The sequence below is a fragment of the Hylaeus anthracinus genome, unplaced genomic scaffold, assembly GCF_026225885.1.
Source record: "Hylaeus anthracinus isolate JK02 unplaced genomic scaffold, UHH_iyHylAnth1.0_haploid 11994, whole genome shotgun sequence".
In the NCBI taxonomy this organism is placed as follows: domain Eukaryota; kingdom Metazoa; phylum Arthropoda; class Insecta; order Hymenoptera; family Colletidae; genus Hylaeus; species Hylaeus anthracinus.
Genome location: NW_026534341.1, coordinates 7,833,647 through 7,853,712, shown reverse-complemented (window position 1 = coordinate 7,853,712; position 20,066 = coordinate 7,833,647). Strand labels below are relative to the sequence as shown.

Here is a 20,066-nt window from a genome sequence, read left to right as displayed (position 1 = left end):
TCTGAGAGATGGAACCTTGACCCTAGAGCGAAGGCTGTTTGGGTGGACTGGTCCCGCACCAGACACTTCCGCGTTCCGTATTATCGCACCGTGTATGCCGATTAAAATTCATTTCCAACTACGTGTCATCGTTGAAACTTTCTCGGCAATTCCGTTCCCTTCTAATCATATCTGATTGCATTAACTATACAATACTCCGTTCTAATTTGCATCCGCTGAAATACTTGGAGACTTCTAAAAAAATACATTTATATTTGTTTAAATCAAGGGAGTAATGAACTAAAACTAAAACAGAATTTGTTCTACAATTTTTCCTCCTTGAAATAAACAGAGTTACCTTAAAATCTGCAAATCTACTATACACACGATAAAGTTCGCTTTCCCAGTCAATTTTCTCCCTTTCATCTGGTATCAGTGCGGAAGGTCGAAGAGGGTAGAAAAACGAACCATTACTCGAGAATACTGACGCAGTGAGTCCACGTGTGTCGTTCTACCATTTTTTTTTCACAAATAATTTCGTTTATTGCCGAGAGGTCCTATTAGTCATCGGTGAACAAAAGAAAAGGTCGACGGAGCGAAGTCGATGTCGTACGATGACGGTCATCGTTGACTAGAATTTCAGTTCTCGGGTATATACTTTTTGTGCTTCTGGTTTACGTTGACCTGGGAACCATCTGATTTACGACTTGAGGGTACTTTCGACCGTGTGCAGAATTTGAACGTTGGCCTCACTATATCATAAATTTTATTTGTTTGTTATATGCGCATTTGTATCGACGATGTATGCTGTGCATATATAAAATCTAACAAAAATTTAACCTAAATAGGAATTTATTTTACTTTGCAAATATTATAATATGAACTTTACTGTCAATATTTCTTTATATTATTGCATACTGTTGCACTTTGTAGTTCCTTGCACGTTCAAATTTTTTGTAAACGCATAAAAATTCGCAGTCTAGTAATTTGTTTTTGCATAAATTTTCATTCAGATAATTTTCCCCGCTCCTGAAACACGATTCATCCCCTTACTCCTCCAGGATCATTTGTACCGTTCCCCAGGGATCGCTAGCGTTCCTCGCGTGGACTCACAGATACGCGTGCATCTTTGGTGAAAGAAGCGAGGGCGGGCAGTGGAGGGCGCGGGAGGACGAGAGAGGCCGTGATAAAGTAGAAACTCGCGGAACCCTCGATTGTGGAAAGGCCCTCGCCGAATGGGAGCGGGCGTTGCAAGGGGTGGTGTTACGATTGTTGGCAGGGTCGGGGACACAGCTGTCTGCGTCAGAGAAAATCCATTCCATTTCCGATATCAGGGTCATAAGACCAAAGCGAATCGGCCGTCCAGGATCTCCCTGCGACCCTTTAAAGATATTCTGCATCGACACGTGCTAAATCGGCCACTGGTAACGTCACAGTTTTCATATTTTTTTTTTTTTTTTTTGGTAAACCGACACGTGTTTTCTACCTGAACGAGACGGTCGTCTCGTGTTGCACTGGCCGCTTTCGAGCAGAAATCCAACTTTCACGCGACGGTTGTCGTTGCTGCTTCGCAATGGCGACCAGATAATAACGATGGAACTCGTCGATACACTCTGTTACTCTTGAATGCTCTTGAACACGAGTTGAGTCTCGCTATTGAGTCAAATTGATCAACTCCATAGGAAAAAAGTAGGGAGAATCAATGTTACAAAGGGTGCGTTAACATTTAGTACAGTGCAACGTGAGTATTTCGTCCCAGATTTTTTTCGACTCGTATAAACTTTACATTAAGATAATTTTCGCTATAAATCACAGTTTCCTAACCAGAACGCAAAACGAATACAAATGAAATTCATCGTACAGTTCTGTCACTTCAAACCGGTGCAGCTATCGCGACTTGAAAGTACGCGACGGATCCACGCGTCGTCCATTGCCCGATCTGTGGAACCCAGCACCAGAGGATCGCGCAAGAGGGAAACTAGAAGGTAACGAGGAGGGGAGGAGCAGGGTAGGGACGAAAGGGACACCCTCGGATCCAGGGGGAGGATAACTGACCTAACCCGTGTCTGTTTCGACGCTCTAGCAGCGGGCGGCGTTAAGTGTAATAGAATGCAACGTGAGGGCGTCCTTGGTACCCTCCTCCCTCCCTCGTCCCATCGTCTCGTAGCATCCCTCTGTATTAAGATATCAAATAGCCAAATCCGAAGTCCCCTCTCCAGATGTCATGTGCCCGAGCACGAGCCACCGACGGGACGGAGTCCTACCCTTTTCTGCTGGTAATGTATCGCTTGCCCTCGCAGCCCCTGGAGGAACTCTGGAACACGGGGGTGGGTTTCGGGATCATGAATAAAATCCCTTCTAGAGGGTCGAAGCTGAGATGCCCCCCCCCCCTCGTACCCCCGTCTCCTGGCCCAGAAGGCCATCCTTGCACTCTGGAAACAATAACATGACCACGTGGACTGGCGCAGGTCAGCGATGGACCAAATTATTAGCTGGATAGAAACTCCGAATGATGAATGAAAATTTCATTCTTTGGGCAATTAATGCTCGTCGCGGTCTTGGTTGTTCTACAAGGTACTTGGTTGTTACTACAAGGTTTATGAATAATTTTCGTTGTGCGCAAAAACATTTTAGCGCATAGATAATAACCTATCAAACGTTATAAAAATTACCTTCGCTATCCTAATATAGAAAATGGGAATACTCCTCATTTTAAAAGATATATTTTCACACGACGATAACTAGGCATTCCACAGGATCGTAGTGTAGCCGTTGAATTAATACATGATTTAATACATCGAGTCGCGTATGATGAAAAATGCCCAAGCGTGAGTCACGCGATAAAAACAGGAGAAAATGAATAGAAAAGCATAGCAGCCGAGGCGACTCGGTCGCGCGTCTCGCGATGGTGTGCGCCGCTCGAATAAAGAAATTACAGACGAGGTGCGTGCACCAGGTTCGCCGTGTATAATACCTCGTGCAGAAAAACAGGGTATTAAGTATTCCCCTGCTGCTTTAAAAGCACGGTTACATCAATTAGTTACACCTGCTCGCGGCGTCGCGCGTTCGTTTCCACGCGGACTCCCAGGCACCGTGAAAATGGCGCGCGACGTTAGGCGAAACTCATCTGTACTCCCTTTCCCTTTTCTCCCTTTCTCAGAATGTTATAGGACCATTTTTGCCCCAAATTAAATTCCTTTAAAAACAAACCACCTGTACAGTAAGTATCCAATTTTCCAGAACCACCTTCAGACTCATTTATCATATTCTCAAGCGTTGAGTATTCCACGCATCTGTATATCACGACTTGTAGAAAACTCTGTAATTGCTAGCTTGCATAAATTTCCCGCCCATCGCCTTCGATCGACGATGGCGAAAAACACACACGTTGCGGCGCTATATATCGGTATATTCATCGTTTCGACGATTCGCTCTGCAATTCAGGGAAAATATACGTGTTCCGCGAAAGGGGAGAGAGTCGAGTTGAAAAGACGTCTGTTTAAGGTCTGGGATTAATAAGCAGTGGGATATATAACAAGCCCTCCTCGACCTGACGACCTTCCAACCTTGTCCATGGGAAAAACACCGGGCCAGATATTGCTGGCCATTGTAGGGGCCGCCTGAGAAACTGAAGAAGGTAAACCGCGGCCGTCATAGAAACGCGATTAACGAACCAGACAAGAAAATCGCCACCTACTTAGGCGACTTAAGCCGACGTGACCGCTACGAATGTCGGCGAATGGCTTGTTGGGATCGTGAAAAATTGAAACCGAGTGTATCGAGGTATAGCACATTAAACGTGGATAGAGTCGCTGTAGATTAGTGGCTTGAACGACTTCTTTGTTCTTGGTGGACGTGTGCATCTTGGAGAGTTATTTTCTGTTCAACCCTCGAATCCTTATTATTCGAACAATTACACAGTCTTAATTACCCTCCTCTTATCTAAGGAGTGTGAGGAGTCTTATCTAAAAAATGTTTCACTCTGTATTTATAAGTATTTTATAGTAAAGCTATTATTACTCCCTATGTGATATTTAGCATATAATAAAATGACTATTGAATATTTCTATTTACATTTAAGTTATGAATGGTCATTCTGTTATGTAATACAATGAAAATAAAAATACCAAAGCAGACGAGCGTGTAAGTGAAACGGGAGCAAGGTGGATTAAGCAGAAGTTTGTCGGAAAAAGCGTGTATCCTGGTTGTCTGGCGTGGCTGCAATTTCAGGCTTTCAGTGCGTGGATCGCCTGTTCGTGTACGAGAGCACCCTTGTACATGGTGTCACGGGGTTGTATGGAAGCCAGCTGCAAACCGGCCAACCGAGACGGACTAAGGTCGCGTATACTCGGAAACGTTGTAAAAGTAATTATTAAAGCCGTTACCATGTCGATGCCGCGGCTGTGCGGTCGGCGCATGCAAAATATCGAGGGGCATTTCTGACAGAAAAACAAACCTTTGATATTATTTTTAAAGTTTCTTAGAGTAAATTTGCGCAACTGAAATGTGAGGAACTTTTCACATTTTAAGTCATCGTATTGGATCCGCCATTTTGACTTTTTACATCCTGAGTTCAGATTTGGAATCAGCGATTCCAAAAACCCCTGGATACCAAGATTCATCAAAATTGTTCGAAGGGTACAATAGATAAATTTGCATCTCTTCTAAAGAACTCAGAGGGGCTTTCTTTTCAGGAAAAACTACAATGTTTACTACTATTTCTGAGAATTTAGAGGGGTTTTCCTTCCAGGAATTGCTAGACTGCACTGGGCAGTCTTCTTATACTACTTATATTCTTATAAAAGTGTCAATTAAATAGGAAACTCAGGAGTGTTATATTTCGGTATTGAAAAGTCCGATTCGGTCCTAACAAAAAGTAAATTGAAGGTCTGAATTTCTATTATCTAATAGATAGTTATTATCATTGCTATATTCTCTTAAACAGTTAATCTTATTTTTTATTATTATTACTTCCATTTGAAGCGTCGTAATTCGGCGTGTAATCGTCCGATTCGATTCAGTCGAGGTTTATGAAAAAGAGTGGACGGCAGCCGAATTGCAATTGCAGTTTTACGACGCAGCTGCAAACCCACCGAAATTGACCTTATCGCGCTCTAACTGCAACTGCCGCGTTACGATGCACTTACGTCTCGTTCACACGGGCTGAATACATCGTAACTGCAATTGCCCTTCTACAATGTAGTTGCTACTTGTTAAGGTAACCGAACGACTGTAACCGGAATGCTCCGATGCAAACACGGCTCCGCGGAGGATGCACAAATTGCGATTCATTTCTCCAGCAACCAAAGAAGTGGCATGTTCACGTGCAATTGGTTGTCGCACGATGCGGGTGCAATTTGCTGCAAAATTTCGTCGCACCACGGGTGGAACGGTGCACCTGAAGCACGACCAAGTGGTTAAAGTGGTTAAAATTGCAGGAAGAGTGTAATGGAAAGTTGGTGTTGCCACTGCAATTATATACAATGTTCGAGTTTCAAGTTGAGATGTCACTTTAACTACAATCGAAAGTGCAGCGCTCTCGTGCAATTGCTTTTACGAATCTTGTAAGCCAGTTCCAGCTACGGTTGCAGTGTCAGGGTGCAATTCGAACTGCAGTCGCAACAGCAATGCACTCAGCAACAGTTTCAATTGTAGAGAATATTCGAGCTGCAGCTTCGGATGCAAATGCTCTTATACAACTGCTGGTTCAATCATCTAATATAATTTGAGTTGCAGTTGCAACAGTAATGCACACTTGCAATTGCAATACTAATACTCTAATGGATTGAGCATGTGACTCGAGCACAGAAAAATTCACCACCAGAATTCTGTACACACAGTCTACTGCTTCTGGCAAAAGGGCGAAAGTCATCAGTTTGAGTCAACGACTCGGAAATAATTGTGGATTATTATTATTGTCTCTTTGGCCTCGGTGAAACCGTTGGACTCATCAGCATGTTTGACTGGCTTAATTCCCGATCAAGGGATGAGATTCCCCCGATCGCCGCGATTCCGTCAGATTATTACGTTCCACGGCGGCCCTCCGATTTCATGATCCGACTGTATCGATACATCGTTCCAGAGACTTACGTAAACGACTCTAGCGGAATTTCGACCTGCTCCACGGCCAAACGGAGATTCCTTTTGCGACGTGGTCAGGATACCTTCCTCATCCCAACAATTTCCAGGATCACACGGTCGGTGTCTTTGTCGGCTTTTTCTAGGATCTGGAATCCTCCACCAATCTCCACGCAAATCTACATTTTCGGACAAAATGTAATACATCGCATCGTCGACGTTACTTTTGCTGCATTTATTAGGTTCTCTCAAAAGTTTCATTCGTTTTATCAGTTTGTTACAATGTTTTATGTTTCACATTACTGATTTGTACACGATCCATTTTTCTTTATTATCTTCCTTCACCTCCCCGGGAGCATAATGCCATATCTATAAAAAATGTCGTGATGTGTGTCGCGAAATTTGAGACAACCTAATATAAATGCCTCTTTGAAAATGAGCGAAACGTTCTCGCTTTCCAACGAAATTTAATCGGTGGAGCAGCAAGCCCATAAACGAGGCCCCGAGGCGTTTACTTTAATTATCAATTTACGCGGAAATAAGGTCGCACATTTATGCCTTCGTGTGCTGAAATTGCCGTCGGGCTAGTGGTCCACATTTTACGTTATTACCCGGTATAGAGGCGGCGCGAGGAGCCGATAAAACGAAATTTTGTTTAACGACGCCGCGTTTCTGGAATGCCGACGCGAAAACGAGGAACGCACGCCGGTTCCAGGCAAAGAGTGCACATGGTACGCTCGATAACCTGTCCCTCGAACGTACCTACCATTTTTAACCGTCGCACTTCTAATGGGTGCAACGGCTCTTTCGAACGCGGCGCGCCGACCATCTGTCGCCCAGTGGATATGCTTTGACGAAATTAAAGTCAGCTGACCGAGAAAGCGGACGTTTTTAACTATCGCCCCGGAATTTCGACAGCGTTCATCATCGTTGCACTCTTTTGTTGTCGAAACGAAGTGGTCGGAATTAGACAAGAAAAATAAAATTTTGTGGCATTTTTTTTTTTTTTTTTTTTTTGAAGGGTTGCTAAAGGATTCACTTGTTGCGTGGCGATGGAAATGGAGTTTCGAAGTGGTGAGAATTTTTCACGTAAAACATGATCGTCTTGTAGAAATTTAAAAAATGTAAAAGTCAGAATAGAAGCAATTTTCACTTACTTTCTGTCAGTATGAGCCGATACAGAATTTTAAGTTAAAATTACCTTGGAGTTTTAATAATAATTGGGAATGCATTTGCGAAAGGAAAGTTTAAACGCAAACGATCCAATAATGTCGCCAAGTAAATTTAACGCGTGGAGGGGGGGGGGGAGGAGGGCCAAGTAAATTGGAAAGGGCGATATTGCAATCGCCTTTAATGGCGAGGAAAAAGTTCCGATTTCGTGATTGCGTTTAGAGGAGCGAGAGACGTCGCGGGCCCATTGAAATCGACGCATTCGGGGTACGCGTCGCGACGCATTCAACGTTTTTATCGCGACTACCCTCGAATGTGCGCGACACTTTCACAGAATCGCGCCGCGTTGCGAAGAGAATGAAAAGAGCAGACAAAGGGAGTCGCGGGGGATCTCGATGTCGAATTCTTTCATTAGCCGAAGGACCAGTCACGGAAATCCGGGATTTCGGTGTCGTTTTATATTTCACTCGGGCTCCTGCCATCCTCGACCATTTTTTTTTTGTTTTATTCCATCACACTGCGTTACCTCTTCGAGAGACTGTTCAGGGGCCCCATTTTCCAACAAATTTCAAAGGAGAATTTCATATTTACTCTTCTCGAACATTTTCCATAAGCTCTTATAAAATTAAATAATTGCAGCATAAAATTATTAAATGACTTATTACACCATATGAAAGAGAATGGTAACAATGATTATAATAATTTCACTCGCACAAAATGGAGGCAACAGGGTTGGTTGGAGAAGAAAAATGTGACTCTGTCCTGACTTGCCTCGTGGCTAGGAGAAATCAGAATTTACCACTTCTTCGGAACGTTACTGTCAACAGAAGCAGATGTCCCGACACTAATCATTTCATCTGAACGAGTCGTGTTTAGTTATAATACTACCATCTTCCTGGGCAAATGTTCGCCGTCGCCGGGACTTTTAGACAAATACAAGGGCCGGCTGCCACCGTGCTGTTTCCTTTCCTTCGTTGTTTGGAAACTCAAAAGTATATACGCATTTTCTGCTTAAATAGGACTTCTACTTAAAACAGGGAGTCGGGCTGGCAACCCTTGAGCTGTTCGACTCTTGAAGGGTCCCACGATTCGTGGCTACATCGGTCCAAAGCCAGACGAACCGAAATAATCACGAAACTTCGCCTGGTTGAGCCCCTAATCAATCGGATGCGCTAATCTTGCTACGAAAAATTTATTATCGCGAAACCCAATCACTTCTTTAGCGTGCTTGTTGAGCGAATTAGGTATCGGTTGCATGTAAAGGAGATATTGATTTTGAAGACTCTGAAAATTACTTAATACATCCATTATCCATTATTCCTCGAATAAGAATAAAAATTTACTTTAAATTTCACGTTGCGTTAAAAAAAAACCATTTACATTTCATTGGTTGTCCATAATTCGAATAAAATTGTCCACGTGAATATCATTGCGAAGGGTGGCGTGTCAGTGAACGAGGCGACATTAAAAATCTCTCTTCATCGACGTTCGAGCCTGCTGACGTGTTTCTTATCGACAGCCGTGCATCTGTCGTCTCGAGATATAAGGAAACGTATTTGAGGAATATTTTAATTAACTTATCATCGGGAATCGGTGCCAGCTGCCTGCGAAGCGCGTGCTTCTAATTGCTGATCTAGACTTCAGATGACGATCGGTGCCGTTCGTTCTTTTTCGACTTTTCTGCATTTAATCACGTGAACTTCCTATCGCGGCTACCTGCCGTGCATTCCTTCCTCGTATGTCAAAGGGAGGAATGCGAAAATGCGAAAGGACGTCGAGCGAACTTTTTACCCACAGATAGGCTACACCTTTTTTTCCCTTTAAATAATAGATAACGAGTGAAAGCAACGAGCCTATACTTCGACTGACATGTTTATTTTGTAAATTCATACGTGATGCTTTGCAACTTCATTTATTTAGTTTCAATATTTATAGAAGATCGAATCCACGATTCTTGTTTTAATAACTACAAGATTCAAGTATCGCATAACATTGGAGAAAATTTTATTTACGGACGACACTTTCGTCTACTTTTACTTACCAATTTTTATTTTTATTCGAGGTGTAATGGATAAGTTATGCAACCCACTTTAAAATTATAAAAATAATGAAATAATGGATAAGGTACACATCCAACTTTAAGATTGTAAAAATATTTTCACTACCAAGAATCTATGAAATAACTCGCACGATTGGTGCGGTTGGTGAGTGTTGGTCAATGTCGTCGTCGAATAGAGCAGAAGAATTAACGCACGATACGAATGTAATAACTCATCGTTGCTATGCGACCGGTACAACGCGCTACGCATTCATCTCGTCACTCCAATAAGCTAATTATACAACGCTTTCGAACACGCGCTTTCTCGTGCATCCGTCCCGTTGGCTTCCGAGGAAAGCATCGAACCGGAGACTTTAAAAAGGGGAGAGGAGCGAATGTAAGATCTCGAGGGGATATCTTCGATATCGTCCCACAGGAAAGTTCCCCCATTTCTTCGTGGTAATCACTGGCGTAGGTGACGTCGCAAAAAAGACGTGACAATTAAAATCTATTGATTACAGAGGATGCATCGAGGAGGAAGCAAGAAGCTGGAGGAGAAAATGTTGGAGAAAAAGAAAAGTGGAAGTACTGATAAGAGCGTAGGTGCCGTTACTAACGACGAACGTTTTCTTGGTGAAAGAATTGGAAAAAAAAGACATTGCCATGGTTGAGGGATGTGTTAAGAGACAATACTGCTGAAGTATAAGGCCAAGGAATCTTTGTTTCGAGATTGACAACGTGATTGTGTAGCTTTAAATATTTATTTGTGTATACTTAATACCTATGTAAAGGAATTTCTGACTAAATAGGATAGGTAAATTGCTGATTTGTATTCATTTACTGGAAATTAGCAATAATGGATGCACGAAATGATCTAAAAAACCCACACAGTATGCAATACCGTAAAAAATAAATTTAATTCTTGCAGATACGTTTGCAAAGATTTTATTCGTTGTACACCAATTCTATTGAATTTTATAAAGAGTTCAGTGAACCAACAGTAAGATACTGTTACAAGGGGTGTCTTATTCGACCCTATCAGCAGTTTTCACAGTTAAAAGCGAAAAAACGTTGGAAACACCAAACTGACATCAGGAAAAGATTCCAGCGCGGATTTTTTTTCCTTTCTCAAAAAGAAAGGACAAGTCGACTGAAGTATTCAGATGGGGGGTGAGGGACAGCTAGTGGGGTAGGCGCGCGTAGATGGTCGTACATAAGGTGCACGAGAAGAGGAGATCCCCGCGCGAGTGAACATCGAGGTCCGAGGCAGGCGGAAAACGTCCCCTTCGCGCGGCACACGCGTGGACGATTATGGTCTAATTCGCTTGTACGCGCATTCCCACCAACCTACCTAGCTTACCTACCAACCTACCTGGCTGCCTCGCATGACGGAACCGTCTTGGCGAGCGAACGAGGAAAAGCGTAATTGTCGGTACATTCGATAAGCGTACGCTCGAAAGATAGGGGTGTGTCCCCTTAATTCCATCTCCCTTTCTCCGTCCCTCCACCCTCTTGCACTCTACACCCTGATTCCTCCTCTCTCTGTCGTTCGTCACCCTCCGTCGTCCCTCTTTCTCCCTCGGACGTTTCTCCCCGTCGATTCGCAGCTTTCTTCTCTTCCCGCGCTTTTCCTCCTTTCAACCCTCCCCCTACCCACCCTCTCGCTCCCTCCCAAGCGTTGCACCTTCATCTGCACCCTCCTCCAACCTCCTCGCTGCCGTTCTCGCGTAAATATCGCGGTTTCTCGGTAAACAGGCGAACGAGGGATAGGTTGAGATGGTGGTAGCGATGGGACCAATCCAGTGACATGGTCGTCACTCGAGGAATTCTCGGCTGACCCTATTCGCAGAAAATTTCTGGACTATTACGGCTTTCAATTTTGAGTAGCAGGTTAAGCGATGCAATTATTTTAATGAGAAAATTGATTAATGCACGAGTCTACATATTTCGGCGAGCTTCTCTTGTATTTGTTAGGAGCTTGTAAAATGCACGAATCTCTAAATTTGTAAGATCATTTCGTGCATCTATTATCGTAAATCCTGCTTTGGGCTTATAAAATGCATGAACTTCTAAATTGGTACGTTTGTCGAAGAGTTGCAAGATAGATGAATTTCAACAATGCATGTTTCTATTATTATAAGACCTTATTTTGAACTAACTTTCCTACCTATTTGAAATATTAATAAATCCAGTCCTACTGAAATTTCATGAAAATGGAGACGTTCGGTTGAGCAAAGTTTCTTGTCAGTCCCATCGCTAGGTGCGTGCACACACGGTTGAATTTGCGATTACGTACGCGCGCGCAGGGAAGTGTGCGTAGGTGCGGATGCAACCCAGGATCGTTGGGAGAGAGCGAGAGAGAGCTAGGAAGAAGGGTGAAAGCGAGAGAGTAAGGGAAGCAAGGCAAATGTCAATATCGACGATGCATCGCCAAGAGAGCCGCACTTGGGGCGGGAATGAGGGCGTAATTAATCGTCGAAGCAAAGAAATTCTCTCTTTGTCCTTTCCCCGGGACAGGGGTGGCTTTCTTTCCTCTCTTGCGTAACCCCCTGGCTTTCTTTTCTCTCTTTCTCTAGGGCTGGGACTTGTCCAATTATTCGTATTCGACAACTATTTCAGTAGTAGGCATCGTTGTTCATATATTTCACGTGTTTGTAACTGATGCACGAAACATTGCAAATCGAATAATGTTATTCAAGAATATTCGAATATTCATTTAATCGGATAGAATCGTGCATTAATTAAATACTATCGGGACGTGGTTGGTCTTCCAAATGCAATACTAATCTTTGAAACAGCTTGTTGCTATAATGCAGTTTTAATATTTTGTTATGGAAACGACCACTGATACAAAGTGCGAAATAGCATAATAACCTTCAGAATAATGTTGTAGGCATGTTTATATCGTATGTGAACAAACCTACCAGTGTCCTTATACACGTATTTCGATTTTCCCGCAGCAAGTCGGTAAAAAGAAGCGTAATAGCAGCTGCAACAGCAAGCGCCATCTACGAAACAAGTTCGAAGGTAGTACTTCTTTCTGGCAGGTGATAACACAGGTTCCTGCATCGGGCGACTGTCGACAAGGGGTACAAACCTCTTCGTATCTTTTTTAAAAGAGAAAAAAAAAACTTTTTTTTTAAATTTTCTACATTTGTGTGAAAAATAGTCATGCAATGTTACATGCACCCTGATGTTCTGTATAATTACTCGATACTGTGAAGTATTTACAAGTTTCGATTATTTTTACCGATTGGGGAAATCGCGCGCTTTTCTCTTGAAGAGACACGGGAATTCCCAAAAGTGCGCGTGCATCCACCGAGGAATCCCCTGTAACGTTGGTTCCTCACTTACCAACATTTTCTAACCAAATGTTCCTAAACTTGTCAAGACAACGTGTAAATCTCCTTTTTAAAAAAATGATAATTATTAGTGAAATCTATATTTACATCAGAACACTATTACTTAAAACCAGTATTTAGACAAGAATTTCATTTTCGAGTTTTCGCCCCCTTCCTAACAATGACTCATTCGAACCGGTGGACATCCACCAACCGAACTCTAAAATTAAAAAGTATAATAGCACCGTATCATGAGGCAGGGATGATTATCGCACCGTGTAATTTTTCCATTTTTAATTAGCACTATCAACCCTCCCGACAATTTCCAGCCAGAACGAATTGTATCGTGTGCTCTAACCCCTCGTTCCCCGGACCCCCGAACACCCCTGGAATAATCCATAGCGTTTTGTCGTTGCGGGAATCTAATCTAATACCGCTGGCCCTGGAAAGTTATACTTTTATTAGCGCGTCTATTGGGCTTAACGAGGTCAATTGAGGCGATACGGTTGCCTTGATTTTACGATAGTCCGTCGCCGGGACGACAACGATCCGAATGCTGGGGATCGACGCCGATCTCCTATTTCGATCGACCGCATTTAACATGCATTTCGATTGTGTTTCAGCACCTGTACCATCTGCAAACGGGCGAGGGTGCGTTCAGAGAGAGGGGGAGGGGCCGAGGCAAAGGTGCAACGAGGGTAAGTAACTTCAAGAGTTGTTTTTTTCTTGTCAACCTCATGTTGTTTAAAGTACTAACACATTAAAGTACTAAACTAATAATATGGTAATGAATCACATAGATTGCTATGAAAAGTTCTGTGGTTCTTTTTTATAATAATTTTTATCGTGAGATATCCCAAAGTTTTTAAACAACACGATATTTATCCTGAAATCATGATTTATTCTTTAAACTTAATACCCTATTTACCAACAACGAAAAATTCAAGACAAAAGAGATTGAAAAATTGGAAAGTACCCTCGAGCATACCAAGATAAAACAATAAACGTTCCCATTGGTTTACTCTTTTTAAAGCCCTTTCTCTCCCAAGGCTCGCAATCCTTCCTTTTGGGCGGGAGAATTCAAAGGAGCGCGGCTCGGAGCGCCACGTCGTATTTACGCTCCTCATCTCGTTTCCGGTTGCTCGCTCGTGAATTTCTTTTTTCTCTCCTCTCTCCCATTTCTTTATTCCATTTCGACGACCGCCACTTTTTTTTTAAAGCCACTGGCCCTCCCAATCAACCGTCACCTTTCTAATTCTAGAATCGTCGCAACGCGCGAGTAAACCTCTCCGTTTCCCGCCACTCGACCAATCTCCATCTTGGTTTCGAATCCCCAACGCGTTTCGAAAAACGCATCGTTCCTTTCCGTCCTATTTTTAGTGCGGAGAACAGACCATGGATGGCACGACCTGTTCCTAAAGTTACATCTCCTTAAAAACACTCCCGATAATAGTAATTCATACGTTTCTTTCGAAACTGTTCCCTATTGATAGAACTAGTTTATTTTGAATTTTCATCGGGACCTGAAAGCCCGCGAGAAATTGGAGAACCGACATTAAGCGAGGCACGGTATTGATCGAGTTGGGACGCGCCTGTGCAGCACCGCCATGTTTAAAATCCTCCAGCTGCAACCGCGATCCACTGTTGCATTTCTCCATCGAACGATATCTCATTTTCGAACCATCCTTCTCAGCCTCCATCTCCTGCTTCTTTCAATTTATCCACGGTCATTTATCCAGCCACACGAAACTCTCGAGCCACTCTCCTTTCATGCGTCGAACTTCTTGACGCCGTTCATTTTTCAACGGGTCTCTCGGCGTGGCTTCCGGTAGAACGTCTTACGACGATTAGCCATTGTACGAAAAGCTTGATAGTCTCATCTGTACGAGATAACTACATTTTCATGGAATAGAAGTGAAGGCTCCTCTATGTTTAATTGTTTTATTTATTTTGAGAAGCAATGCGCGTTATTGAAAGTGCGAAGATTGAGAAGGAGAAATGAAAGGATAAAGTTAGATTTTGACATTTTTATTTTTAGGTTCAGTTACCGATTTAGAAAAGTTTATTTTCCTCTCTGTTGCATTAATCATGTTCCATCTCGAGGGAACTTATTTAAACTAAATTCAAGCTTAATTCTTATATTAGAAAGTATTTTCTTCTGAGAATGCTAAATATTGGTCCCCACTTGTTTATATATACCAAAACTCCCTTTTGGTAGTATTAAAATAGTCACAATAGAAACTGCCTGCATGCGTCGACTGAAATCGCGTTGTTCGGATATTGTAATACAGAAAAATCGGCCCAAGAAGTCTCCAGTCTGGATCGATTCTCGTGTAACCGCGTATTTCATCATCCCCCAACTTTCCTGTGACAAAATTGCACCGCATTGGGGATGCATCGATCGAGCAAGTAATTGGAGGAAAGCTTCTCCGACCGCGCGTTTTCCGGCACCCTCTCCCCTACGAGAAATAAATAATAAAATGCATAGTTACGGTTTTCCCATTTTGCTTGGCAAGTGCATGCATCGTGCCGCTGATTTATACCAGCGTTCGACGAGCTTTTGATACCTTTCGTGGGCGGCGGAGTGTTATCGATCCCTCGAAACAACCGGTGCACACGTGCGCCGGCACCTGTGCCGACGCAACGTCTTCGTGACAGAATGCAATTCCGGTTTTTCGCTGTTTCAATTTATATTCATCGGACGATCGATGCCTGCCGTTTGAAACCGAGTCTTGTTTTCTCGAACGGCGCGGCGTACGATAATGGCGCACGCCGGCCTCGCTCGGGCCAATCTTCTTGTTACATTGGGAATTAACCCTTAACCTCTTGAGAAACATTGGCACATACGTTTGCTTTTATATAAAAATTACCGTTATTTACGAGAATAAATCGTTTCAGAATTAAAAAATGTTCACTTTGAAGTGTGTCGAAATCGATGGATTGATAAAAAAATGCTTTGATTTGTGTGTAATTTATTTAAAAATCGTTCCTCAAGAGGTTATTCTCTGCTCGTGTAACTTCGGATAATTCAGAATATTGAATTCTTATATTTATATAAGAAATATTTTAAGAATATTCTTATGCATGAAGTCTTTTTACGAAAAATAAAAATTGTTGCACTGGTATTAATTATGAAAATTTATACAATTCGCGTAAGAAACAAAATTAGCTATAAAGTAATGACGTCATCGAGGTGAATTGAAAGTTTGAGCACAATTCTAGTAGGAAAATTGAAGTGACTTTTGCTGCTGCTGTGCATACGACGTCCTTCGATGACTGACTCTACATCCATCGTCCTTGTGGTCGGTCTGAAGAACCATTGCTATGTGGGAATAAAGGAGAAAAAAGACCGGTTTCTTGCTATTTAAGATGGCAAAGACGACCTTCGGGAGTCAAAAGCACTTCCAGCTACAAAGAAATCATTGCCGCCACAGTAATGGTCCCATCCGCGACAACTTTTATTAAGCAAATCGTTCTCAGACTTTGACATTCTGTTTTTGTGTTTGCATCTTTTGATTAGATTAGATTAACATAGAGATGATTTCCTAGACAAATACTATTTAAAAGTATTACTCTTGGTTATTGGTAACAAGACCTCAAATTTTTATACATTTATGGTAAATGAAAATTACAAAATATCAAGAATAACTTTCAGTTAAGCTTCAATTCTTTATCTGATCGAGATCTGTTAACCTTCTCAAGGACATTCCATTCTATGTTACCACCTCCATCTTTCATTTTCCTTATCAAGAGAGCCCCTAGTAGTTCCACAGCTCTGCAAACCCTTAATCCGCCCCTAGATCATGTAGAACACAGCGCAAGGATTGAATTATTCGAATAGTCCCCGTTACACATCCGACGGTTCAATTTTTAGCCTAATCACAGTTAAAATCGAGCCGAACGACGCTGTTCTCCGCTCCCGAACGATTCAATCCAAAATCAATGGGACTTTGCGATCCACGGGTTTCAACGCGAGGAGACCGAGCCAGGGGCGGTATCCTGGGTGAAATAATTAGTGCTCTTCCTCGTCCAACTCTCTCTTGTCGAGCCACCCTTTCCCTCTGACTTCATCCCCCGTTCCCCAGTCTCCCCTCTTTTCGACGTCGGCGGCTAAATTGCATTAGACGGGTGAAAGGGGGGGGGGGTGGACGGTGGACGATAGGAGGGTGTCGTTGGCGGCAGAGGTGTCGGAGGTGCACGCCATCTTGGATTCGCGAACAATGTGTCGACCCTCGGAGTTTCCCACAAGCATGAGCCCATTGCTTGATCCCAGGGATAAATTATTAATTTAAAAATCAAGTAACACGGCTCTTTCTTCACTTTCTTCAACGTCAGGTGGTTCTTCTTGATGGCTATCTTCTAGGGTATCAATGAGTCTTTTATCAGGACTAAACAAATTAACCTTCTAGGCTTCGTATTTAGATTTGTCTTTGTGCCGAGAATAGTCATAGAGGAATCCAAAAGTGTAGTTTACGAAATATCATACTATTAAACTCAAGAAATTGACAAAGGAGGATTTAATTAATCTTTCTTCCGAGGAGCCTGAAATATCTACCCAACATACGTTATACTTACACGGTTAATCGGTTTGAGAGTCGAAATGGCCACCCCTTTCGCTACTTTTCTATAGGAAACTGTAATCAGCTCAACTTCAGAAAGGCTTCAATTTTTACAGCGTCTGAGCATGGCGTCCCCTGAGCGCCATTGGGAGCCACGCAGAAGACGAACCTACCCGCGAATATCGATCTGGCCGCGGTACAAATAAAATGCTAATTCCCTCTCATCTGCTCGCCCAGCTTCCACGGCTCTATTTCCCTTTTTTCCCTCTTCTCATTCTTTCCCCTCGGCGGGCAATTCGCGGGAGAATCGAGGAGATCGTCGACGTTCACGGGGTTGATCGAGGGTGGAAACGGTCGCAGCTTCGACGCCTGGCGTCGACGTGAACGGGTTGGACGCTGGATCGCTGCCACGGCCAGTTTTCTGGCGCGTTGTTGACGTACACAAAGGAATCGATGGGGTTGGTGGAAGACCCTCAAAAGTGTGGCGACAGTCGAGGCGATTCCTTTTTTGACAGCGAGGGGTTGTCTTTGAATTTGACGGGTGGAAGGTGTATTGATTATATGCGTGTTTCCATTTTATGGGGAAAGAGTAGGGGAAGCTTCAAGGAAAATTACAGATAAAAAGTGATGTTTTCAAACCGACTTTAAAACACGCACATGATAACCAGCTGTCCCCATATTTTCCTTATTCCCTTGAATATATGGATGGAGAATTTCCGTGTTGATTTTTCCAGAATCGATCCTGAAACGTGGCCTCGATTCCTTTCAGCGCTCTGTGTACACACAGTGGCGAATTCTTCGTGTCCCTCTGCAGGTATATACTTTAGAAAGTGTCCTCGGTTGGCATACTTGTGCACCTCGACGATTTAGTCCATACTATTCTACAGTTTCGCACTAATGATCTAGTTCTTTCCGGGCGTGATGCCAACTGGTCCCTGTTCGCTCATACTACGAATTTTTGCGATCCTCAGCTTTTTACTGATTGCTGTTGCAAACAATTCAAAGAAAGAAGACCTTCTAAATTAATAATACAAAAGAGCGTAATAATTATATTCATATGCGTATACCATTCATACGTATACAAATTCATATACGATGACCAGAAACTCGAAATGTGTTTTGTCTTCTAATATGTATTTTATTTTTTATATTTTATACCTTCTTGTATATTTACACCTGTCACGAATGCCACCAATTGTCATGATAGAACGTCCCCAATTTCCATTAACATCCAAAGCGTGCATTATCGAGGCCTGTCATTAGGTTATTTATGAGGACGTTTAAGCGTTTCTTTCCAAAGAAGGGCCATTAACTGTTACGTGAGGCGAAGTAATAGAAGCGTAGTTACCCGTTGCCTATAATTTTCGTTATTAGGATAATGAAGTTCCGGGGAGGGGGTAGGGGTCGTACAAAATAATCGAGTTAGAACGAACGGTGACATTATTTATGGATCACTTTGCAAGGAACTTTCCGCCCCTCGCCAACTTCCCACACCGCCCACTACCAACGCTTTCCCACCCTCACCCGTTCATTTTCCACGTGCGATTTTTTTTTCCATCGATGGGAAACTACCTCTTCCCGATTAACGAGCTCTTAATTATTGCACGATGGTTGTGCTCGTAACGAAAAGATTGCGCAACGACACGAGAAAGATTCTCACTTTTTCAAAATTACTTTCAGTGAATTTACTTTAGCGAATTCCGAGCTCGCGTTACGCGTGTTCCATAGTCACCGAAAATTGTTGCCCATTGTTCGCTCGTTGCAGTGTTGAAAAGAGTCGTTGAGAGGATAACCTACATATGTTATTACGTGAACGTAAACAGTTTTAATAGGTGCGTGCCGTTCTTTGTTAGATAGTCTTTTGTAGACAGTATTTTCCGTTTGAAACTTTACCAAATTGTAGGTGCTCCATTATCGCAGGTTCGTGGACCTGTTCGTTCAGGATATCAATTTTATAATTATATATAGCCGAAGAAAATTAATGAAATAAAATTTCAAAAATGTGACGAGTGTAATTATTTTATTTGTCAGGACAGTGGATTTTTATTTCTTCGTTTAAAGCTGAGTAGACGATAGCACAGATATTTGGTGAACCTACAAATTATCTTTCATAAGCTTTAAAGAAAAAACCCGAGTACATACTTGTTGCATTTATACATAATTCATTCAATTAATGGAGGAGCACGAAAAAAGGAATTGGGACACGATTTCCGTTCTGGGTCTCGTCTGGGCCTTTGCCTTGTCTTATCTTGACTCGTGGATAAGATAATAGTATTGCCCTCTTATTTTCCACTGCACAAGTTGAGATAAAGATTCTCGTTACTTACGTGGCCTGAAATGTTCTCCGATACTCCGGCATAATGTAAGAGACTCGTATTAAAAGCAACTATATTAAAACTGTTTTGCGGCCACTTTATGGAGGCTCGTTAACTTCCTCTTTTGACCGTGAACAGTTATGAATCATGGCCAATTAATTGCTCTATAAAAGGATTTCAAATTCTTAAAGATACAAAGAGTTACAGTTTTAATTAAAATTACCAAGATGGTTTCCAATTATAAAGAAGACCACGGGGTTGAATTAATTTTGATAAAGCGATAGAAATCAGAATTTTGTAGAAAATTTGGAACACTCATTCCTCGAGGAAAACCCCCGAGTATTCCTTTAGGAGCATGATCGATGAAGTCCACGGTGACGTTACCATTCCTGCTTCTCTTATCACTAGACAACACGAATAAATATTTACTTTGCGATATAACAAGGGACATGCCACGTTATGTTTATATTATTACATAAATCTTGCTCGACTTGTTCGATAGGTAACATTGTAATACATTCATAGTTTCAGAATCACTTGATTTATTTACCGCGTATACAGGGTGTCCCAAAACTCGGGGAGGAGC

General features: G+C 42.4%; 1 protein-coding gene across 6 annotated transcripts in view; it reads left to right on the top strand.

The window, feature by feature from the left end:
- LOC128888913 (methylcytosine dioxygenase TET-like) overlaps nucleotides 1–20,066 on the top strand; it is a 117,577-nt gene that overhangs the window by 51,479 nt on the left and 46,032 nt on the right. For all 6 annotated transcript variants that reach the window (XM_054146124.1, XM_054146125.1, XM_054146120.1 and 3 more), the window contains one exon: nucleotides 13,230–13,304. In XM_054146124.1, coding sequence (XP_054002099.1) covers nucleotides 13,230–13,304 — 75 coding nt within the window. The remainder of the gene's footprint in view (nucleotides 1–13,229; nucleotides 13,305–20,066) is intronic.